This window comes from Solanum lycopersicum, chromosome 1 (genome assembly GCF_036512215.1).
Source record: "Solanum lycopersicum chromosome 1, SLM_r2.1".
In the NCBI taxonomy this organism is placed as follows: domain Eukaryota; kingdom Viridiplantae; phylum Streptophyta; class Magnoliopsida; order Solanales; family Solanaceae; genus Solanum; species Solanum lycopersicum.
Window position 1 is genome coordinate 31,906,824 of NC_090800.1, and position 25,923 is coordinate 31,932,746.

At 35.6% G+C, this 25,923-nt stretch overlaps 1 protein-coding gene across 1 annotated transcript in view; it reads left to right on the forward strand.

Moving 5' to 3' along the window:
* Positions 1 to 22,564, forward strand: part of LOC138341845 (uncharacterized) — a 62,188-nt gene extending 39,624 nt beyond the window's left edge. The window contains exons 4-14 of the mRNA XM_069293835.1: positions 17,705 to 17,996; positions 18,304 to 18,734; positions 18,939 to 19,215; positions 19,622 to 19,969; positions 20,350 to 20,454; positions 20,497 to 20,601; positions 21,084 to 21,235; positions 21,317 to 21,413; positions 21,474 to 21,686; positions 21,918 to 22,092; positions 22,285 to 22,564. Of these exons, the coding sequence (XP_069149936.1) occupies positions 17,705 to 17,996; positions 18,304 to 18,734; positions 18,939 to 19,215; positions 19,622 to 19,969; positions 20,350 to 20,454; positions 20,497 to 20,601; positions 21,084 to 21,235; positions 21,317 to 21,413; positions 21,474 to 21,686; positions 21,918 to 22,092; positions 22,285 to 22,564 (2,475 nt within the window). The remainder of the gene's footprint in view (positions 1 to 17,704; positions 17,997 to 18,303; positions 18,735 to 18,938; positions 19,216 to 19,621; positions 19,970 to 20,349; positions 20,455 to 20,496; positions 20,602 to 21,083; positions 21,236 to 21,316; positions 21,414 to 21,473; positions 21,687 to 21,917; positions 22,093 to 22,284) is intronic.
* Positions 22,565 to 25,923: the final 3,359 nt, after the last annotated feature.

Here is a 25,923-nt window from a genome sequence, read left to right on the forward strand (position 1 = left end):
AGAACATAAATTGGGGCATTAAGAACATCACAAATAATATAAAACTTGGAATCAAATATCATTAGTTCATAGGAATAAATAGAAACCGAATCAAACAATACATTAGCCATCCGATCACATACAAGAATAATAACTGTGTTCAGCGCATCAGAAGCCTCTACCTATTTTTGGCCCGGAAAAGCATAACAATTAACCATATCGTCTTAACAATATATTTCCCAGCCTTCTTGCAAATTGCCTCTGCCTTCACCACTATTTCATCTACCTCCACGACTTCACTGCTTACCTCCTCGACCACCTTGTGGATTTCTCTATTATCATAACCATTCCACATGGGTACCACTGCTCTAGATGGGTGCTCTTTAGAGTCTAGTAAATGGTGATGGGGGCAATCGATATCTCTCCTCATATGTCCAAATTCTCAACAATTATAGAAATACGATCAAAGGATGGTCATTAACCCGTCAAAGGCGAGGTTCATTGACTATCCTACAAATTAAAAGATGGAGTCCGTGAGTATTTTCCTATAGAGGCGAGCATTGCAGACTTAATTGTCTTTGCTGACAACATTGCTCGATCGGATCCTTTAGAATATGAGCACCGAAATTATTGGCTCTCTTACTCAACTCCTTAGCCTGACCGTCTCTTCCCACCCCTTCAGCTATCTTAACATTATTTGTCACATCATTAAAGTTTCTGCCTGCAAAAGTCATATGAATAGATAATAATTGCAACTCAGAATTTAATCCCCAAATAAATAATCAGATCCTCTCCTCCTCCGTATTCACAAACTGCGTAGCATATCTAGAAAAATCATGGAACTTGGCCTAATAAGCAGCAAAAAATATACCACCTTGCTCTAAGTCTATGAACTCATATTTCTTGCGATCTCACAAAGTTCTAGGTACATATTTGTTTACCTAACCCCGGATCGGAGGGGGGAACAACCATAGTCTGTGTTGTTACCTCTTCCTCTTGTCTATTCTCCTCAACACCTCAACCTTAATATCCTTTTCTATATCCTTATTATGGATTGGTGGGATCTCATTTCTAGGAGCAGTGCTAACCGGTACCTCGATTCCAGAATGTACTACTCTCCCACACCACTATCCCTAGATCTTCCTCTACCACTGCTCCGACTGCAACTTCTTTTGCAAGTCCACAGCTAGAGCATTGATGAGAGCTGCAGAACGAAAACTGTAGAACCTTACATTAACCATCTGCAAATGAAAGAGTAAATGAGGTTAGATATTAATTTGTGTGACATAGATACCAATTGGAACTAAGTTATAGAATGAAAGAAGAAAAGAAAAAACATATAGAGATTTCATAAAATCCTATAGCCTCTTAAAGAAAAGTAAAAGCGCCCTCATACAATTTTACGAGACTCTATTAGACTCTTTTTAGTACATCGAGATCAACGAATATAGGATCTTATAAAAACTTTTTCATGACACAAACCGTCGTGATTGACACCCACAGGAACCATCCAGTGGGTGAACAACTACTGCAAACCAAACGAAGCAACTAACAAAAATTGAGACAATTAAGTGACTGAAGCAAGGTAATTAACTAAAAATTGCGAAATTGAAATTCCTAAGCATCTTAAAGTAAATGTACAAAAAAATCTAACAAGAACTATAACTCTAAACAAGAAAGGATACATCCTCAAACTAATGAACTATTCAACAAACTAGAACAAATGTCTAAGTCTGAAAATTGAGGACATTGATAATTGAAAATCCCATGGAAGCCCAAGATAGTGGGATCACCCTTGAATTTGAAGCAATGATTACCGATCATGTAAGCGAGGTCTGTCAATAGTCGCATCATGATGTGTTGTGCTCAACAAAAATAGGAGCAAGTGCAGTATCAGTACGCAATCACAATATACTAATAAGATCATTCGGCTATCCCATTAGAGTTACATAGAAAGTCAAGTAACATTATAATCACATGCATATATATTAACATATATAACATTTTCAACACGAAGAATCAACAACACATTTAACACTTATCATCACATCATTGGTCCTCTCGTGGAACCCCAACCCAAATAATTAGCCTACCATAGCATGGTAATCCGATACCATATTTATGTCAGAATGTGGAAATCAAATCAAATATTATGCCAAAACATTGAAATTTTATTCAAAGTTATGTCTGAACGTTGCAATCCGATCAAAAAATTCGCCGCAATGTGACAATCTGTTCTATGTTTGTGCTGGAATGTAGTAGCGGATCCCAAACATATACCACAATCACAAGATTGTTATCAAGATCATACATATATATCATGATTTCATTGAAACATCATTCATCTATCTCTTTTCAACTAACATTCACACACATATACAAGTATAACAATTAATCAAGAAAATGCATACACCACACAAACATAGAATCACAAACATTACCTACCTCAAAAAATCTTGAAACCCTAAGAAACTTGATCATTCATTTTCCGAATTTGTTCTGCTTGTTCTTGGTCTAAAGCATTCACAATAAAAGAGAAATCAACAAACACACACTAATTACTGAAAATTATAACAATTATATGGGTCCTAAATAAAACCCATGATCCCAACTAACCAATTAAGGATTTCTCCCCTATAGAATCCATAACAAAACCCTTTCACATCATTATTAACCCATTCTATTATATTCTACGGATTGAAAATGGATTCAGGGAGTGAAAAAGCTTACCTTTAGCCTCAAAAATTGTGAAAATGAGTAGAAATTGGCTTGGGTCATGTCTGGCACACTAAAGAGGCCCTCATTCCGGTGTAATAGTGGCGCCAGAGCGACTTAAGTTCCAACAAAAGCGGCAATTTTCAGTTCCGTCGCAACTGCCACAACACCCAAAACAAGAAGTATCAGCCCCGCCATAGTGACAAAGATCCTACAACAACATCACAAACTTAACGAGAGAGCTTTTTAAAGTATTCTGAAATTCATTTTTTACAACACACATCTAACTCACGATGCTTAGAAAAATACGCTTTACACTATGTTTGATTCCCAGAGATCTAGAAAATACAATTCAATTATGTTAACTTGCATGGGTATGTTAACGAGTTATCTAAATACTCACGTAATGAAAATCATAAATGGTTCAACCGATTTATACAAGATTTCTCTACACTTTAGTGATTCTGATTTCCTTCAAAGCTGGACAAGATTGGGAATATACAAATACTACTAAAAAGTTATTCTGACTCCAATTTTCCCCTGTTCGGATTTCTATAACGACATGAACTAGTCGTTAATAAAAAAATACCTGAAAGAAAAAGATCATGTTTTAATAACAGTTGAAACAGTGCAAAGAATATTAAACAGCTTACAAATTAAATATCATGAAATCATGAATTCAAATAATTTATCAACATCACTCCAACAAAAAATGAACCTCCCTATAACTAGTTATCGCCATTCTCCTGACAATTTAGTGTTTTTTTTCAACTCTTTTAATGACGTTTATATAGATTGCCTTAGGGTTTAGGGTTACATTAACTTATTGACCAACCCATTTAGCTAGCATCCCTTTGAACTCATGTATATATTCCAAAATAATTTACTTTTTTTTCCGTTCATTCAAATAGAATTTGTCATTTGCAAGGTTTATGTTCTCCGTATCTTTTATATATTAACTTAGTATATGTTATGTTTCTTGATTAAAAACTTTATTTATATATATATTTTGTAACTTTCTTGTGTGATTAATTTGTTTTAATATGGTCCAAAATTTTTTTGCTCTTCTCACTTTTCATTTTTAATTCATGACATGAGCAATTTATTTATTTTTTAATGAATCTTTTCTATGAAATTTTATTTATTTATGTTTAATATATTTTAATAGTTTGCAAGAAATGTGTAACGAGTAAGATATTAAACAAAAATGGAATATTTGTCCGTAATGCAGTATGGATTTAGGTATTGCCCCTTGCAGAAAATCAGGTATATATTATTCTCCACGTAAAATATTCTTAATTCTTAGTCATAATGTAAATTTTTTTTGTTTTCACCAAGTAAGTTTTACATAATAAGTATAAAAATTGTATTCGTAAAGTGCAACAGATAAAGTTATATTTGGGGAGTAAAATAATATTTTCTTTTAGTTATAGTTTTCTCCCAAAAAATGGTATATTTTAAATTATTCACTATATCGACTTGCAATATTTTTGGTGTAATTTTCAAAAATGTATTTTTAGTTTTAAAAATTTGATCTATTTGTAGCTGGCTAATTAATACTATTATGTGGCAAGAAGCAGTAGAGAAACACAAGTAGTTTTATATGGCCTTGATAAGAGCACTTATGTCCCTACAACGGTAGAGGTGAATCTATCATGTTGTTTTTGAGCGTTCTAGATTCAAAAAGAAAAAACATTAGCTTATTACGTTTTTGATACAATGTTTATACTCCCAACCGTACTATTTTATGTTACAGTGTTACTCTTTTTGGTGTCCAACAGTATTTTATAAAACAAATGTTGAATCATTAGCTATGTTTAGTTGGAGTACTTTTCGTTGTAGTCTTTAAATCTATACACATTTTATTTTTCAAATTTAAAGAATATGTATTCGAATTTACAGTTTCAAGTCTTATAATTTCACATATTATAGTTCCGTATAATGTTTAATATTAATGCCTAATCGCCAGATGTGAGGGATCGGAAAAATATTCTCAAATAAAAGAGGAGAATTAATTGACGTTGGACTAATAAAAAATCCAATAAAAGTGAATCTTAAATATTAGCTCCTAAGGATATTCATATTAATTTGGGATAATGCCCAAGTACCCCCTCAACCTATGCCCGAAATCCCAGAGACACACTTACACTATACAAAGGTCCTATTACCCCTCTGAACTTATTTTATTAATAACTGTTTACCCCTTTTCGGCCTACGTGGCACTATCTTGTGGGCCCAACGATGGTTGACTTTTTTTTCAAACCAGTGCCACGTAGGCTAAAAAGGGGTAGAAAATTACTTATAAAATAAGTTCAGGGGGTAATAGAACTTTAGTATAGTATAAGTGTGTCTTTGGGATTTCGGGCATAGCTTGAGGGGGTACTTGTGCATTATCCCTATTAATTATATTGCAGACATGCTGATTGATAATTCACCATCACCTACTCCTCTTGTTGTTTCTTCAAGCTTGAGGAGAAATGATGAATCGATTTCTTCTATATTAAATACTACACTACTTGTTGTTGGTCATCAAATTTTGAACGAACACACTCTTCCTCTACCTCTATATAGCCAATCTATGTATTAAAACAAAATTACTAATTGCCACAAAACTTAGCAGAAACACAAATTTACCAATGTTTTAATGAATCAGTATGAAAGAATGACAAAAATTAATTTTATAAAAAAATAAAATTTGTAAAAGTACCAGAATCTGGAAAATAAGAACTATAAAATATCAAGGATACTAAATGCATAGTGTCCCTTAAGGAAATTATGTCCCTCTAGTATACGAGGTTTGATTTGAAATATGTCCTTCCTGGATAAATTGATCTCAATCACCATCGTATTGATACCCAAAACCCTGGTGTTAGTGAAGCACTCAAGAGCAACAAAGTACGCTAAGAAACTTTATGCAGAAGTAGAAGCAGAAGAGATCAAAAAAAATCATAAGGAAAAAATCTGATGAATGAATGGTATTTTTAAGCAAGAGGAACATGTTTTGAAAGTTTGCAACCCTTTAAGAATCCACACGACCATTAATGAAAGTTTGCAACCTTTAAAATTGATTTGGCTGTTCATGAAAGTTGCTATCTTTCAGAACAGTTATTTCTAAACAGTGGGAAAGTAAAATAAAACCTGTAATGATTTTAAATAAAATGGGTCATGTAAATCCCACTCTGGTAAGGTTAATCAACTAAAAAGTTGAAACATTTCGGTTAATCTAAACTAAATAATTGAAAATACCGATGTTATCAACTAATTAATTGAACACATTTTGACCATTTAACAAAATTTAATTTATTAATTGAATAAATAGGTACATCACTAAAGTAAACATTGTCCAAAAATTAATCTCTCGATAATTTTCTAAAGCCGAAGTTGAAGCCGAGCCGAGCGAGCGATGACGAAGAAGGCACGAGCGGGGTCCCTCCTTCCAACCATTTTAACAATTAATAATAGTGTTTCTACATTTAAACTTTCTTATTTTTCATTCTGCCACCAATTTGGGACAAATGTATTTTCAATAAAGTATAAGAGGACTTTTCAAGTTCCCAACTCTTCAAGTTCCTCTCTTTTCATTCCCTTCAATTCCCATTAATTCTTGCTACAAACGCAACAATCCCCCACATTAATGGGGAATGGTTATAATATCGGAATGCATGGACAAATGTGTACTTTAAAGGCAAGGATTAATTGCATCTGGATAAGTAGGTTTCCCCTTGGACTTTCCATAGTGAAGATATGTCGAATATACTCAGTCAATCGGTATATGCAATATCTTTGAACCGTTGATCTTTGGTGTATGCCTAGACAACCATATGTTACACTATTAACCCTTTACTCCTTATGGTTCTTACTTTTATGTTCGTTTGATCATGAAAGCCTCATGGTTTCATGAGTGTATGGATAATAGGCTTTACATAAAATTCTCTTTCAAGCGGCTTACACTTCACAGTCACATAGGTGATTTCTAACCGTGTCATCTCGTAGATACTCTATTTAGTTAAATTTTTCAAACTTAGCAAATCATCAAAAACAAAAATCTTTATTAACTAATTAAAAAGTCTTAATCTTGTTCCTGAACATTGTTTTCATTATGAGAATGGTTTGAGTTTATTGACACTATTGAACCGTTACTCACAACTTTTTTTTCTCATTGAATCTAGCTCTTGAGATATCGAGTTTTCTTGATACATTTATCATCATGCTGCCTTCTCCTAATCCGTATAGTCATTTCCTTAGATGATCTTTCAACTACCTCTATCACTAATCCTTTTGTTAGTGGACCTGACACATTATGACTTGGCTTTAAATAGTCAATTGTGATAATTCCATTAGAGAGTAGTGGTCTTACAAATTTATGTCTCTGTCGTATATGATGGTCTTAATAGTATTTATATCATTAATATTCTTACTCATTATTAATATGTCATCAACATATAGTAAAACAATAACTTCATCATTCTGAATGTTTTAAATATCAACACACTTACCACATTCGTTAATCTTTAATCCATTAACAAATATTGTTTGGTTAATTGTAAATATCTTTACTCATTATTAATATGTCATCAACATACAAAAAAGACAATAACTTCTTCATTCAGAATGTTTTAAATATTAACACATTTACCATATTCGGTAATATTGAATCCATTTACAAATATTGTTTGTTTAAATTTAGCATGTCATTGTTTGGGTGCTTGCTTGATACCATAAATCAATTTTACAAAAGAAATTTTACAAGTGCGAACACTTTCTTTTCTTTACTAGTAACTACAAACCCTTCAGGTTGTGCCATGTAAATTTCTTCCTGCAACTCTCCATTAAAGAAGATTGACTTTACATCCATTTGGTGAATTTTAAGATCATACACTGCCACTAATGTTATAACATCCGAATTGATATTATTGTTACTGGAGAGTACGTGTCAAAATAATCAAGACCTTCTTTTTTTCTATATCCTTTAACTACAACTCTAGCTTTATGTTTGTATATATTACCATCATCTTTTATTTTCCTTTTAAAGATCAACTTTGATCTTAAAGTTTTATTTCCTCGAGGAAGATCAGTCAATTTCCATGTATGATTACTTAAAGTTGATTGATCTCTGTATTGATAGCTTCTATGCAATAAGTTGACTTAGACAAAGACATAACTGCTTTGAATGTTTGAAACTCATTTTCAAGTAATAGTTCCACAAAATATGGTTGGAAAAAAGTGTGTTTGCGTTAGCGAGTGCTACAACTAGGATCCTCACTAGGTCATTTAGGTCTTTCACTTGTCGACTCGCATTCAGTTTTATACGGATAAATGTTTCAAAGAACACTCTATTAACATACTCAATCATCGTATTTGCATGAATCTGAGGATTATCATATTTGTGAACCAAAAACCGACAGGCCTTGCTGTTTACCACATTTCCAATAAATAAACAATCTACCGTTTTGGGTCAAATTTTCACAATTTTGGGTAAAGGAACCTCTACTTTTGCTAGACACCCCCACACTTTAAAATATTTAAAGTTCAGTTTTATTCGTTTTAACAACTCATATGGAATTGATTGTGTTTTTCTATGGGGTACCCTATTGAGTATCTTATTACCCGTAAGGATGGCTTCTCCCCAAAGGTCTCATGGTGAACAAGAATTGATCATTAAGATATTTATGATTTCCTTTAATCTTCTGTTCTTCTATTCTATCAAACCATTTGAGTGTGGTGTATCGAGTGCGGTAGTTTGATGAATAATACAATATTTCAAACATATCCCTGCAAAAGGAGATTCACATTCTCCACCCCCATCAGTTCGAATAATTTTTATCTTTAGATTCAATTGGTTCTCCACTTCATTTTTATATTTCTTAAATGCTTTAATTGTTTCATCCTTACTATTAAACAAATATACATAACAAAATTGAGTGCAATCGTCAATAAAAGTTATGAAATACATTTTTTTCATCACGAGATGGTGTGGACTTCATATCGCATATATTTGTGTGAATTAAGTCTAATGGTTTTGAATTTCTTTCAACAAAATTGTAAGGATGTTTAACAAACTTCCTTTCCACACAAATTTCACATTTCTATTTATAACATTTAAAATCAGTCAATACTTCTAATGTAACCTATTTTTGTAAGCCTTTGTAATTTACATGTCCCAAACGGGCATGCCATAAATCATTTGACTCCAATAAGTAAACAGAAGCAAAATTCGTATTAATACTATCAACAACGATTACATTAAGTTTGAAAAGGTCCTCATTAAGGTAGACCTTTCCTATGAACATCTAATTCTTACTTATTGCAGCTTTATAACAAACTAGGACACACTCAAACCCATTCTTAACGAGTAGTGTAGCAGAAACTAAATTCTTCCTAATAGTAGGGACATGTTAAACACGTTTCAAAGTCAACACCTTGGTGGATGTCAATTTAAACATTTCTTTCACAATTCCTACAATCCTTGTTGTTGTTGTGTTTTCCATGAACAAATCTTCATCGTACTCAGCAAGCGTGTACATTTAAAAGGCTTATTTCATAGAGCTAATAGGTAGAATGACACCCGAGTCACGAAAAAACTCCTAGGGATTCCTACTAAGGGAATCTTCCATTTCTTCCATGATGTTTGCTTGACTTTTGCCTTTGCCTTTGTCTTTTTCTATGTCCTTTCTCGGAGTCCGACAGTCACAAGACACATGACAAGCCTTACAAAAGTTGTAACAGTTTCCTTTGTATTTCTTGTTGGCCTGTTCTGACATCTGTCTGTTGTACTTCTTTCAAAATTTTTCTTTGGTAGGAGCTTCTTCAACAATATTAACTACAATCTTTGCTCAATCTCTGTCATGAACGAAGTCTACACGTTGGACGTGACCGACACTGAAAGACCATTGTTTGTCCCCTAGAGAACCCTCACCCTGGCTGACTACATGTGGAAGACTAACTTAAGCATGCAAAAACTTAAAATTGAAATAAGATTCAATAAACTAAACTTTACAAAGCTTTTACTCTAATGAAAAACTCTGAATAAATGGAATCCTTCGTAAGAAAGGAGGGTCACCATATCTAACATGAACTCCTGGTGATATCAACAAAACTCCTCTTGATTATACTCTGCATCATGAGAAGATGCAGGCCAATTGGCTCAGTACGTGGAATATAAGAGCATCTAAAGGGAATTCTAAGGCATAACATAAGCTTTATACTTGAATAAAAAGAAAACATACCTCTTTTCAGTTCAACTCAAAGAAATAATATGATACTCAACTCAAAGATTAGATATTCAACTCAAAGATTAGATAATCAACTTCAAATATATGATACTTGATTGAGAGAAGCATAGACAGACTCAAGAAACTCACCTTAAGGTACTTAACTCGACATACCTAACACATGATACTTAACTAAACTCATTTAAATATAAATCAGTTTTAAAAAAGTGCAATATAAAGAAAATCTATTTAAAAACATTATGTCAACTCTGTGCGTATAACAAGGATACAACATAACTCTGAAATGCATATAAAAATACCATAACTTATGTATATAAAAATACAACTATAGAACCTAAACTTCCTAGTGGATTACATGTAATCGACAACAATCACTTAAAAGATATAGTGACGATACATCGTAACTCGGCCCACCGCAACCCTCCCATTCTATCCTTGCCATGGTATCTAGTGAACTGATGTTAATACTTAAGCAAAACATTAATGACTTTCTAAAAATCACTCATTACGATGAACGATTCAACTCTTAGCTAAAAACAATTTCTGAGGTGTGACATTGTGTCGCACTTGGGATCATTCGTCCTCGAGTTACGACTACACAGGGTATAAGATGGTTTGCTCTTACTAAGTTCTACTTCTAATGGTACACTATCAATATATTCAAACTTAACCTAAATCCTTAGGTTCCTATTCTATACCTCTCTATTGGAATCTCATCCCAACACTATTACTCTGTATCGCCACCTTGCTTCTTCTCAAGAATCCCCCTAATCTTTAAAAACATCACACTAAAGGTTAGTAATCTAACAACTCCATGGAATCCTGCTAACCACCCTTAAGAAATTCTCAACACTTGACTTGATTTCTCATCTTATCATCTCCCCCTTAAGTTTATAGTTTACACTTGTAAGCTATGGACCTATTCTACATCTCCATATGGTGTACATTCTCATTAATGTTCTTTTATTCTTATGATGTAGCCGCACTTCAGTTCCGTTATCTAATGGTTTGGGTATCTCACTTGTACTACTCCCATACATTGCTGCAACATCTCAATTATTCACCTGAACTATTTAAAGTCTACCAGATCAACTCCCAAGAATGACCTCATAACCCTCATATTATTATTCTTTTGATCATGAAACTCATCTCAAATTCAAGCTTAATTTGTACTACAATTCTCGAATGTAACTATGATTGATCACTTACTATACAATAACTCATTACTACTATCGCTATTTGGAAACACTTGCCCACTATGACTTCATGACATTTAGTCAATACTTACCTCTCAGTGAGCATACTCCAAATTACCATCACATTCCACTTCACAAAAGTACTGCTTACTCACTTACTTCATATTATCTCTCAAATAACTCTATCTTCCTCTGAACACCATGAGGTTCTCCTTCCAAAATCCATAATCCAATATTAATCTATCACATTATGAATATATATATATATATATATATATATATATATATATATATTCACCACTCACCACATGGTAATTATGAACACAGTGACACATTATCATAATCCCTTTTATGTTAAAGTATATTCTAACTTGTATTGACTTGGAATACTTACTCTACCTCCTATCTTGACCTTTTTACAACTCTTTACTTCATCGTCTACCAGAAAAGGAAACCTAATCATTACTAACTTACTAGGTACATTACTATTGTAACATAGTTTGTCATAACACCATCTCCCATACTTAGATTACTAAATCTATGCATACATTCCTTTAACGATGGCTCTTTCACTAGTCCTGCTCATGATCTCATAACTCATACTACTCTTTTGGGTGAAAATAATACCCAAGCTCTAAATGTACTTCTGAAAAAAGGACTTAGACGAATCAAAGCTTAAAGGAAAGAGTACAACTCACTTTTACCTCAGATGCACGGTTAAAAAGAAAATTGGTGCATTCCTATGATACTAAAAACTTCACTTACTCATGGATTTCTATTAAGCCCCTCTAGAATGTCGTGACTATCTCAAGACTCTTGCTAAAAAAAACTCATCCATATAAATATTTAAACTTTACTCTTTAATGACCTCGAGTATGATGGGTAGTTGAATGAATCTGAGAACGCATCAGTTAGAATAGATTTGTATGGCGTAGATCTTATGCATGATAAAGTGTACGAAAGAAGGGAAAATTCTCCTAAATTCCTATAGCACCTCATTCGTAGAAGTGGGACCTCACGACCATAAATAAGATCCTATTGACACGGCTTCATAGACACTCTAGGACACTTTTTTTTAATTTTGTGCTCTCATACCAAGTTTGTCATGACCAGAGTCTATACCTTGGTCATGGCGGGCACTCAAAGAACGTTGTTGGTTCCCAAGAGAACCCTTAGCCTGGCCGAATACAAGCGGAAGACTAACATAAGCATCCAAAATCATAAGACTGAAATAAGATTAAATAAACTCAACTTTACAAAGCTTTAACTAAAATGAAAAAGTGTCAATAAAATAATGTATTCAACTCGTCATATAATAGGCAACTTAAGACTTTAAAACATTTCACAAAATAAATGAATAATATGGAATCCTCGACTATACTGACTATATATGAAGCCTCGAACTAATAAAGATAGAAGTCGGGACAAACCCACGACCTTCTAACTGCTGAAAGTTAATGGAATTCTCTGGAATGAAAGAGGCCCACCATACCTAACTCGAAGTCCATGTGATACCAACAATACTCGTGTTTATGATCCAGTATACTTGTTTTTGGCCTTCTGAGCAGATGCAGGCCAATTGGCTCAGTACGTGGAATGTACGATCATGTAAGGGGAATTCTATAGAATAAAATAAGCTTGATACTTGAATAAAAAGGAAACATACTTACCTCTTTTAATCTCAACTTAAAGAAAGAATAAGATACTAACTTAAATATTAGATATACAACTCAAATATTAGATACTCAACTTCAAATATATGATAGTTGACTCAATAAAGAAACTTAAGATACTCAACTTAAGGTACTGAAGTCGAAATACCCAACTCAAGATACTTAAATCAACTCATTTAAATAAAAAGCAGTTTAAAACTCGTGAAATATAAAGAAAAGCTGTTTTAAAACATTATGTCAACTCTATGCGTATAAGAAGGATACAACATAACTCTAAAATCTATATGAAAATACAATAACTGATGTACATAGATGTACTACAACTTCTGTAGGAGCTTCTCTAACCGACAACCATCACTTCAAAGCTATAGTAATGATACATTGTTACTAAGCCCATGCTACATGGCCATCCTAATTTTGCTAGGGTATAGGACTTACACTACCTAATTCATCCGCTAGTAAACTATGAAGAGGGTAAATCTAAAAAGTATGACCCTTTTCTAACCATGATGTCTACATGGTTTACATGGAGATTTGAGCTATCTGAACTCGCATCCCCACGTCGGTGCTGAATACTACTCTCACAAAATATATATATATACTTGATCTTATGTTTTTAAGACATATTGTTTCTGTGAATTGAGATAATGCTCAAAACATAGCTTTAAAAAAGACTCTTGGAAATCATACTTTCCTCTTTCATCTATTAAAACTAGCAATAGAATTTGCGGAAGTCTAGCTTCCCTTCATTCTGAAAAGTTTGAAAACATTTTGTTTAAACTCTTAGGGACTACTTAACTCTCTTATAACTCTTGAGAAGTGAACTTAACTTGATACTCTTTGCTTACATTAAACTTAACTATTAGGGAATACATAGTTTCCTCATAGCTTTTGAGAAATGCATTAAACTCTTTACTTTTTCTTGAATTGAACTTTAAGTCTTTTAAGACAAAGTGAAAATGTTTGTGAAAGACTTTAGAAAACTTTATAAATTTATTTTGACTTGCTTCTTAACTTCAAGACATGGCGCTTAACTTCCTTTAATTGGAGTATGGATTCAAGGATCATGATATCATATTTATGGATGATTCCATGATTTTCAATACGGAGGGTTCATGCGGAATTATGACCACAAACTACTCAACTCAAGTACTCAAAGGCACTTCTTCTCGCAAGAATGTTTGACTTATGGGGTCAATGTGATATAATGGGCATGAACAATTTCACTTAAGGACTTCAAAGGTAACATGTAATAATCACATGAATAGGAAATAATCTCAAAGATGAACTAAGAACTCAATACATAAAGGCTTAGAACTTGAAGATCCTACTTATTTGAAGGATGCCCAACTTGGGAAGTTCATGCAGAATTATTGGCATGAAACAACATGACTCAAACATCAACATAAATACATGGACTCATGTATATGAATCTTCTAATTCTACTAACATAAATACATGGACTCATGTATATGAATCTTCTAATTCTCCTATTTACTTCCTCAAACATAGTTCAACCAATGATGGATCTCAAAGAATTCACAATTGAACTTAAAGGCTTTCTTGAGCACTACTCTTAGCTCTCTATTTAATGTTAGTTATGAATTCAAGAGTTTTGGTTCATTAAATGGAGGATCTCATGATTATAAGGTAATGAACAAATTCTTTTCATACTCATATTAATTTAATTGAGTCTTGAGATAAGCTAAATGAAGTTGTAGAAGACTCATCAATTGGACTTAGAAGGTGTTTCTTAGAACGTTTAAAATAATCCTCAAAATCATAACTCTCATCTCTACTTTGAATTTGAACTATGAATTCAAGGTTATGATAATGTTAGGACTGATTTTAAGTATTTCATAGTAACTTAGATTAGTTAGAGTCTAAAAGGAATGAATGACACTTTAAAAAAACTCAAACGGAGCAACCGTAGGCAAACTGGACTGGGCAGACGATGCAGGGGCTATTGATGGGGCCGAGCTCCAACCCTTGACGGATAGAGATGGGTTTGGGGTGCTCTTGTATGCGCACCATGCTAGGCCCTTACCCAAAATTTATGTCAAGCACTTTTGCTAGTTTTCTCTCGCTAAATTGCATAAATTCGAATAGATTCTTCCCCGATGTAACGACCCTCTAGGTCTTTTTGAGAACTAGGACTAGTTTGACTCCTTTTGAAAATTTAAAGGGGTATTTTTAAACTATTAGATAACTATGAGCACCCAATTAATGAAACTTTTATTAAATAAATAATTAGATAATAGGTTAGTGGAGTTTCACGGTTAATAATTTCTTATTTAGAAGAAAAGGAAAACAAAAAGTGGGGAGGCGAAACCTTACCACAGGCGACCAGCGAGAGGGAGAAAAATCATAGCCATTGTTCAGGTAAAGATATGAGATATTCGTTCTTTTCAATTCTATATATAGTAATATATTGTCGGAGTGCTTGGGATTATGTTATTATTTTATGCTATGTTGATAATGGGTGATAAGAAATAATGGGTAAGTTGGTGATGATTACTAAATTATATTACATTGTTAGCAATTGGGTTAGTATTCAAATATATATATATAAATTGATCGAAGTCGAATAGTTGAATGGCTGCAGGTTAATGTTTTCTGTGATTTTGTCAAAAGAATTTATTATATATATTGTTAGTTTCAGAATGGTAGGAATAAGATTGAGCCAATCATTGTCAATGATTGCCAATGATTGGGATTTGATAAATATTCTAGAAAACTGGCACTTGTTTACAAATGGGTTTCTGCAAAAAAAAATTAATAATGTACACAATGATAATAGATTTTTTAATTGGAAATTAGTGGTGGAAGTTTTTTTTTTATGTTTTTTTGTTTGGATTATATAGTGGGGGTGATAGAAATGGATGCCAATCATTGGGCAACCATATGCCAATGATTGGCATGGGAGATGTTTGAAATGGGCAGTGCCAACGAAGAAAGAAAAAAAAACTTAAAAGGGGGGTAGGGACGTTCCACTTCTTCCAGTGGGTGGGAAGTTTGTTCGTATTTTATTCATATATTAAAATGCTAGTTTTTAATATATATTGGGATTGGTAATTAATTATTTGGTGTTATTTTATATGATCTAACATTGAATTTTAGTCCATTTGAAGAGGTTAGAGTTAAGTTCTTTGCTTGAAATTTAGCAAGTAAGAAAAATTTGGCATGCCAATATATATCAAGATTTGAAGTTTGTGGAAAAAAATTGAGTGAGTGTTAGCATCTATGATAGACATATAATAATTTGAATGTCTACAAAAAATGCTTACTTACGAATATTGCAAAATTGGTAGATTGAGAACGTTCCGAAACCTTGCGAAAAGGAAAGGAAAAATCTTAAAAGATTCGTGGCACAAACTCGGCATCTAAGGTATGTTAAGACTTGTTAGATATGTTGAAGGACGTTTTCCTAATTAAAGATTAAAAATAAAAATAGACAAAGTGGTAAGGGGAAAATATGGTGGTCTCGTATCAATGGTGTGACGGGCATTGGTACGAGTACCGGTGTTATAAAACGGAAAATTTCTATTATAGAATGTGGGTTGAAATTTGAGAATGCCAAAGCATATGGGCATTAGCTGATATATTATTCACTTGAATTCCTTATGTGATTGTGTTTTATTTATTTCACCCGTATAGTTGAGATAATTGAGGTGGTTATGTATTATATTCATATTGATTGATTGAGATGCATCATCATTCCCTCTATTGAAACAATATTGTACACATGCATAGAGATGAGACTGAGTATAAGTTGGGCACGTGGAGATCGTCCGTGCTGGGGATGGTGAGATGTTTAGATTGTAATTTGGGCACGTGGAGACCGTCCGTGCAAAAATTGTTTGATATTATGATAGTGCATTGGGATCGTCTGCACAGACACGTGGAGATCGTCCGTGTCGGTATATGGATCTCGCGAGTCCCCCATGGGTCATGAACTCTCGATGTATTTCCGAGGAGTATCATGTATATACGGTTGAGTGAGTACTGGGTATTCTGAGACATATCATTACATGGCATCATATTTCATTGCATTTCATCCCATCATTCATTCTTGATGACTATATGTTTCGTTTGGTGTTTGGAAAATATTAAATGTCGATTTCCTTTATTGATGAAACTTAAATAGTACGTGTGATATATATATATATATACTTGTACAATCTAATAATTTACTTTCTTATATAACTCCCGTTACTACTTCTTCGTTGTCGGTCAATGAGACATACTGGGTACACGTGGTTTCGTACTCAGACTACGCTTGTTGCACTCCTTGTGGTGCAGATTCGATTCCGAGTAGGAGCACATCTCGTGGAGCGAATTGAGTCCGGCTTGAAGTTCTTGGAGTTGTGGTGAGCTGCTTGGCTGTTCCGTGGCCCACACCTCCCTCTATCTTTACATATTCTGTTATTCAGTATTCAGACAGGATATCCCTTAAGTTAGATTTGTCATTTTAGTTTCAGACTTGCATCGTATTCTAGAAGCACTTGTACTTATGACACCAATTCTTGGGTAGTAATTTTTTTCAGTTTTCTGCATTCGTACTTATAAAGAACTCAGTGTTGGAGATTTGGAAATTTGTTGTCTTTTCACTTATTAACTAGTTAAGTTTGTTAAAATATGTTGGTTGGCTTACCTATTGGTTGGGAACATAGGTTCCATCATGACTCGTGATTTTGGATCGTGACAAATTTGGTATTAGAGCCCTAGGTTCATCGGTCTCAAGAGTACAAGAGCAATGTCTAGTAGAGTCTTGTGGATCGGTATGAAGACATCCATACCTATCTTCGAGAGGCTATAGGACATTTAGGGAATATTTTGTTCTTTTATTCCTTATCGTGCACACTTGACCTTGTAGAAATTATAATATTGATTTCTCATTCTCTCTCAGATAGCGAGGAATCGTACATCGGCAAGTGGTGGTCAAGATCCTATTCCTGCGCCTGCTTCTGGGAACACTGTCCGAGGTAAAGGTAGGAGACGACCTCGAGGTCGGGGTAGGGGCCGTGTTGCAGCACCTGTGGATGTTCAAGTACCAGTAGCTACTCAGGGTCGTGATAGGACCGTACCTCCTGATGCAGAGATTATTCATGGGGATGTGCAAGATCGTGTCGAGGGGGATAGGTCAGCTCAATCTCCAACCAGTACTATTGTCCCCCTAGTGCTTCAAGATACCTTGGCTCGTATGTTAGGAATCCTAGAGGGGATGGCCCAGGCAGGAGCTTTGGCTGTCACTTCTGATGGCTCACAGACCCGTGTTGGAGGTCAAACTCCTGATCCGATAGTTGCTCCAGATTCTCAAACTCCCAGGACTCAGCCAGCTGCCGCTGTAGCTCCTCGTTTGGATAGTATGGAGTTTCCAGATATGACATCACATTTGGTGAACAGGCCTTCTATGACTATTGATGAGCAAAAGATATTTGGGAGGTTCAGACTAATGAATCCTCCTTTATACTGGTGACTTAGCTGAGGATGCATATGAATTCATAGTTAGTTGTCATGAGAGGTTGCATAATCTTGGATTAGTGGAGTCTCATGGAGTTGACTACACAGCGTTTCAAATGACTGGCTCTGCTAAGCAGTGGTGGAGGGATTATATTAGTAATAGGCCAGCTGGATCCCATCCACTATCCTGGACTGAGTTTACTCAGGTATTTCTATCCAAATTTGTTCCACGCAGTGAGAGGGAGCACAAGACGGCCGAGTTTGAGGGTTTGCAGCAAAATGGTATGTCAGTTGCAGAGTATGAGGGTAAATTTCATGTCTTGGCTAGGCATGCTTTGATGATACTTCCCACAGAGGCTGAGAGAGTGAGAAGGTTTGTTAAGGGGCTGATTATTCTGATCCGTCTAGGAGTTTCTCAGGTTGCTGCTTCTGGTGTTCCATTCCAGAAAGTGGTAGATGTTTCTAAGGAGTTGGAGGTGATTCGATGTGAGGGATTTGAGCAGCGAGAGGGCAAGAGGACTCGTTATTCAGGTGATTATGGTGGTGCTCCGCCTAGGAGTCGGGGTTACTTGGGCAGAGGTTATCACCCTCATTCCAGCAGACCCATTCATGCTGCTATACCAGCGTCTGAGGCTGGTTACACTGGGCATAACTCTTCGAGCTCGGTACATACTTCGCAGGGTTCATCTTCTAGACCTGTAGTTCCTGGAGGGCATTCTGGTCATTCCGGTTCCTCTCATCAGTCGGCGTCTCGTAGGGGTTGCTTTGAGTATGGTGATATGGGACACTTTGTGAGAGACTGCCCTAGGACAAGACGTGGTGGCTTACATCAGGGTTCTCAGGTTTCGACTTTCAGAGCTGCACAACCTCCAACTATGGGTGGTGCACAAAATGGTAGAGGTGGTTCTCATTCAGGTAGAGGTGGTTCTCCTTCTGGTCGAGGTGGTGGTCGTGGAGGTTCACAATCTGATGGAGGTCGTTCTCACTGTTATGCTTTTCCAGGTAGGCCAGAGGCTGAAGCCTCAGATGCTGTTATCACAGGTATTATTCCGGTTTGTCATCGACCAGCTACTGTATTATTTGATACAGGCTCTACTTATTCTTATGTGTCCACATATTTTGCTCCTAGTCTGGATATATTGTGTGAGTCTCTTGATTTTGCCGATACGTGTTTCTACTCCTGTCGGGGATTCTGTAGTTGTAGATCAAGTGTATCATTTATGTACTGTTACTTTGATGGAGTATGACACTCATGCAGATTTAAAGGTCTTAGAAATGATAGATTTTGATGTGATTCTTGGTATGGATTTGTTATCTTCTTACCACGCAATTTTAAATTGTCATGCCAAAACCATCACTTTAGCTATGCCTGGAATTCCTATAGTAGAATGGAGAGGTACTCTTAGTCATCCTTCTAAGGGTGTGATATCATTCCTTAGGGCTCTTCAGTTGGTACAGAGAGGATGTTTGGCGTACTTGGCCCACATTCGAGATACCAGTATTGAGACTCCTATGCTTGAGTCTATTCCAGTAGTGAGTGAATTTTTAGAAGTATTTTCGACCGATTTGCCAGGTCTTCCACCAGATCGAGATATTGATTTTTGCATTGATGTGGAGCCAGGCACTCGGACTACTTCCATTCCTCCTTATCGTATGGCACCAGCTGAATTGAAAGAGTTGAAGGAGCAGCTGCAAGATTTGTTAAGCAAAGGTTTTATTAGACCAAGTGTATCTCCTTGGGGTGCTCCAGTGTTATTTGTGAAGAAGAAAGATGGATCTATGCATATGTGTATTGACTATCGGCAGTTGAACAAGGTAACCATCAGAAATAAGTATCCGATACCTCGTATTGATGATTTATTTGATCAGTCGCAGGGTGCTTCAGTTTTCTCCAAAACTGACTTGAGATCTGGCTATCATCAGCTGAAGGTTAGGGCGGAGGATATCCCTAAGACGGCTTTTCGAACACGTTACGGTCATTATGAGTTTTTGGTGATGTCTTTCCGACTGACTAATGCCCCAACAGCTTTTATGGACTTGATGAATGGAGTGTTCAGACGTATTTAGATTCCTTTGTTATTGCCTTCATAGATGATATATTGATATACTCACGCACTAAGGAAGAGCATGAGCATCATTTGAGGATTGTTCTTGGGATTCTAAAGGAGAAGAAGCTTTATGCAAAGTTTTCAAAGTGTGAGTTTTGGCTTAGTTCGGTAGCATTCTTGGGGCATGTAGTGTCCAAGGAGGGTATCATGGTGGATCCTAAGAAGATTGAGGTTGTTAGAGATTGGGTCAGACCTGCTTCAGTTAATGAGATTCGGAGTTTCTTGGGCCTTGCAGGTTCTTATCGACGGTTTGTTGAGGGTTTCTCATCCATTGCATCTCCATTAACTAGATTGACACAGAAGGAGGTGACTTTTCAGTGGTCTAACGAATGTGAGGTTAGTTTCCAAAAGCTCAAGACTTTATTGACTACTGCTCCGATTTTGACCCTACCCGTGGAGGGAGAGGGTTTTGCGTATATTGTGATGCTTCTTGGGTTGGTCTTGTTTGTGTGTTGATGCAGAAGGGAAGGGTGATAGCTTATGCTTCGAGGCAGTTAAAGGTTCATGAGAAGAACTACCCTATTCATGATTTAGAATTGGCGGCTGTGGTGTTTGCATTAAAGATTTGGAGGCATTATCTTTATGGTGTGAATTGTGAGGTGTTCACGGATCATCGTAGTCTCCAGTATATATTCAATTAGAGGGATCTAAATTTGAGGCAGAGGAGATGGTTGAAGTTGCTCAAAGACTACGATATGACTATTCTTTATCACCCAGGCAAAGAAAATGTTGTAGCAGATGCCTTGAGTCGGAAGGCGGTAAGTATGGGTAGCCTAGACATGTTACCGGTTGGCGAGCGTCCCCTAGCTAGGGATTTCCAATCCCTGGCCAATAGCTTTGTGAGACTTTATATTTCAGAATCTGGTAAGGTATTGGCTTATATGGAGGCTAGGTCATCCTTGTTGGAGCGAATTTGAGCTCAACAGTTTAATGATGGTGATTTACGTAAGATTAGGGACAAGGTTTTAAAAGGAGAAGCTAGAGCTGCAATTCTTGATAGTGAGGGAGTTTTGAGGATTAAGGGTCGTATATGTGTTCCTCGTACAGGTGATTTAACTAGATTGATCATGGAGGAGGCTCATAGTTCGAGGTACTCTATTCATCCAGGGGCTACTAAGATGTATCGTGACTTGAAGAAACACTATTGGTGGTGTCGTATGAAGAGGGACATGGTGGATTTTGTATCTCGATGTTTGAATTGTCAGCAAGTGAAGTATGAACACCAAAAGCCGGGAGGTGTGACTCAGAGGATGCCCATACCTGAGTGGAAGTGGGAGCACATTGCTATGGACTTTGTGGTAGGGTTGACCAGTACCTTGGGTAAGTTTGATGCTATATGGGTCATCGTGGATCGACTGCCTAAGTCTGCACACTTTGTACCAGTTCAGACTACCTATAACTCAGAGAAGTTAGCCAAGATCTATATTCAAGAGATAGTTCGTTTGCATGGGGTTCCTATATCTATTATTTCTGATCGTGGCACCCAATTTACCTCTCATTTATGGCGGTCTATGCAGAAAGAGTTTGGCACTCGGGTGGATCTTAGTACAGCCTTTCACCCTCAGAGTGATGGTCAATCTGAGCGTACTATTCAGGTTCTCGAGGATATGTTGCAGGCGTGTGTGATTCACTTTGGTGGTCAGTGGGACCAGTTCTTGCCTCTAGTGGAGTTTGCTTACAATAATAGTTTTCACTCGAGCATTGAGATGGCACCATTTGAGGCTCTGTATGGCAGGAGATGTCGATCTCCAATTGGCTGGTTTGATGCATTTGAGGTTAGACCATGGGGTACAGATTTGTTGTGGGAGTCCTTGGACAAGTTCAAGTTGATCCAAGATAGACTTCTCATGGCTCAGAGTAGGCAAAAGGGTTATGCAGATTGAAAGATTCGTGATTTAGAGTTTATGGTTGGAGAGAGGGTTCTACTTAAGGTTTCACCCATGAAGGGTGTGATGAGATTTGGAAAGAAGGGAAAGTTGAGTCCAAGGTACATTGGTCCTTTGGAGGTTGTTGAGCGTATAGGTGAGGTGGCATATCAGTTGGCTTTGCCACCTGGGTTGTCAGGTGTCCATCCTGTATTTCATATTTCAATGATTAAGAAGTATCATCAGGGTGGTGATCACGTGATTCAATGGGATTCAGTGTTACTTGATCAGAATTTGACTTTTGAGGAAGAACCGATCACCATTTTTGGATAGGCAAATTCCGAAGCTAAAGTCAAAAGAGATTGCTTCAGTAAAGGTTCAGTGGAAGCATCGTCCAGTGGAGGAGGCTACATGGGAGACAGAGGCAGACATGAGGAGTAAATATCCACACCTTTTTTAGAGTCATGGTTAGCTCTTTTCTTTTTCCGTTCGAGGACGAACATTTGTTTAAGTGGTAGGTGATGTAACGACCCACTAGGTCGTTTTAAGAACTAGGACTAGTTTGACTCCTTTTTAAAATTTAAAGGGGTATTTTTAAACTATTAGATAACTATAAGTACCCAATTGATGAAACTTTTATTAAATATATAATTAGATAATAGGTTAGTGGAGTTTCACGGTTAATAATTTCTTATTTAGAAGAAAAGGACAACGAAAAGTGGGGAGGCGAAACCTTACCACAGGCGACCAGTGAGAGGGAGAAAAATCATAGCCATTGTTCATGAAAAGATATGAGATATTCGTTCTTTTCAATTCTATATATAGTAATATATTGTCAGAGTGCTTGGGATTCTGTTATTATTTTATGCTATATTGATAATGGGTGATAAGAAATAATGGGTAAGTTGGTGATGATTACTAAATTATATTACATTGTTAGCAATTAGGTTAGTATTCAAATATATATATATATATATATGTATATAAATCGATCGAAGTCGAATAGTTGAATGGCTGCAGGTTAATGTTTTCTGTGATTTTGTCAAAAGAATTTATTATATATATTGTTAGTTTCAGAAAGGTAGGAATAAGATTGAGCCAATCATTGTCAATGATTGCCAATGATTGGTATTTGATAAATATTCTAGAAAATTGGCACTTGTTTACAAATGGGTTTCTGCAAAAAAAAATAATATGTATACAATGATAATAAATTTTTTAATTGGAAATTAGTGGTGGAAGTTTTTTTTTTATGTTTTTATGTTTGGATTATATAGTGGGGGTGATAAAAATGGATTCCAATCATTGAGCAACCATATGCCAATCATTGGCATGGGAGATGTTTGAAATGGGCAGTGCCAATGAAGAAAGAAAAAAAAACTTAAAAGGGGGGGAGGGGCGTTCCACTTCTGTTAATGGGTGGGAAGTTGGTTCGTGTTTTATTCGTATATTAAAATGCTAGTTTTTAATATATATTTGGATTGGTAATTAATTATTTGGTGTTATTTTATATGATCTAACATTGAATTTTAGTCCATTTGAAGAGGTTAGAGTTAAGTTCTTGGCTTGAAATTTAGCAAGTATGAAAAATTTGGCATACCAATATATATCAAGATTTGGAGTTTGTTGAAAAAATATGAGTGAGTGTTAGCGTCTATGATAGACATATAATAATTTAAATGTCTACAAAAATTGCTTACTTAAGAATATTGCAAAATTGGTAGATTGGGAACGTTCCGAAACCTTGCGAAAAGGAAAGGAAAAATCTTAAAAGATTCGTGGCACAAACTCGGCATCTAAGGTATGTTAAGACTTGTTAGACTTGTTGAAGGACGTTTTCCTAATTAAAGATTAAAAATAAAAATAGACAAAGGGGTAAGGGGAAAATATGGTGGTCTCGTATCAATGGTGTGACGGGCATTGGTACGAGTAACGGTGTTATAAAACGGAAAATTTCTATTATTGAATGTGGGCTGAAATTTGAGAATGCCAAATCATATGGGCATTAGCTGATATATTATTCACTTGAATTCCTTGTGTGATTGTGTTTTATTTATTTTACCCGTATAGTTGAGATAATTGAGGTGGTTATGTATTATATTCATATTGATTGATTGAGATGCATCATCATTCCCTCTATTGAAACAATATAGTACACATGCATAGAGATGAGACTGAGTATAAGTTGGGCACGTGGAGATCGTCCGTGCTGGGGATGGTGAGATGTTAAGATTGTAATTTGGGCACGTGAAGACCGTCCGTGCGAAAATTGTTTGATATTATGATAGTGCGTTGAGATCGTCCACACAAACACATGGAGATCGTCCGTGTCGGTATATGGACCTCGCGAGTCCCCCATGGGTCATGAACTCTCGATGTATTTCTGAGGAGTATCATGTATATACGGTTGAGTGAGTACTGGGTATTCTGAGACATATCATTATGTGGCATCATATTGCATTGCATTTCATCCCATCATTCATTCTTGATGACTATATGTTTCGTTTGGCGTTTGGAAAATATAAAATGTTGATTTCCTTTATTGAGGAAACTTAAATAGTAAGTGTAATATATATATATACTTGTACAATCTAAGAATTTATTTTCTTATATAACTCCCGTCACTACTTCTTCGTTGTCGGTCAATGAGACATACTGGGTACATGTGGTTTCGTACTCATACTACGCTTGTTGCACTCCTTGTGTTGCAGATTCGATTACGAGTAGGAGCACATCTCGTGGAGCAAATTGAGTCCGGCTTGAAGTTCTTGGAGTTGTGGTGAGCTGCTTGGCTGTTCCGTGGCCCACACCTCCCTCTATCTTTACATATTCTGTTATTCAGTATTCAGACAGGATATCCCTTAAGTTAGATTTGTCATTTTAGTTTCAGACTTGCATCATATTCTAGAAGCTCTTGTACTTATGACAGCAATTTTTGGGTAGTAATTTTTTTCAGTTTTCTACATTCGTACTTATAAAGAACTCAGTGTTGGAGATTTGGAAATTTGTTGGCTTTTCACTTATTAACTAGTTAAGTTTGTTAAAATATGTTGGTTGGCTTACCTATTGGTTGGGAACATAGGTGCCATCACGACTCGTGATTTTGGGTCGTGACACCCAATCACTTAGATTCGATTACCTAACTTAACTACACTCTAATATACTTGAAAAAACACTAAAATTACTGAATTTTATCCCAAGAAATCATCAGAATTCCTACACAACAAGATTTAGAATGAACTTTAAGAACATCATTCAAGAACTCATCAAGAACTCTAATATTTAAAATTTAAGCATGAACTCTGGAAAAAAAATACATGATTGACATGTGGGTAAACTAACCCAACAATATGGAAGCTTACATACCTCTTAGATATTAGACCCATGTCGAAATTCAGTAACAAGACGTAAGAATCTTGACGAACATTTGATCTTCTTCTCTTTTCTCTTCTTGCCTCTTCCTGAACTCTAAACTAAAACCCTGTACTTATTTTTTTATTATAAAAATGAACCTTAAAGGATTATAACCTTAAAATATGACTAAAAATTAATTAAACCTGATTGGGTAAGGAAAGGACAAAATACCGCTAACTATTTTCGGCTAACTTTCCTTAACAGGACAGCCTAACTTTAAAAGGTCTTATTTCACTAATACGAACTCCAAATTAATCAAACTTGGTGGTTTTAGAAAG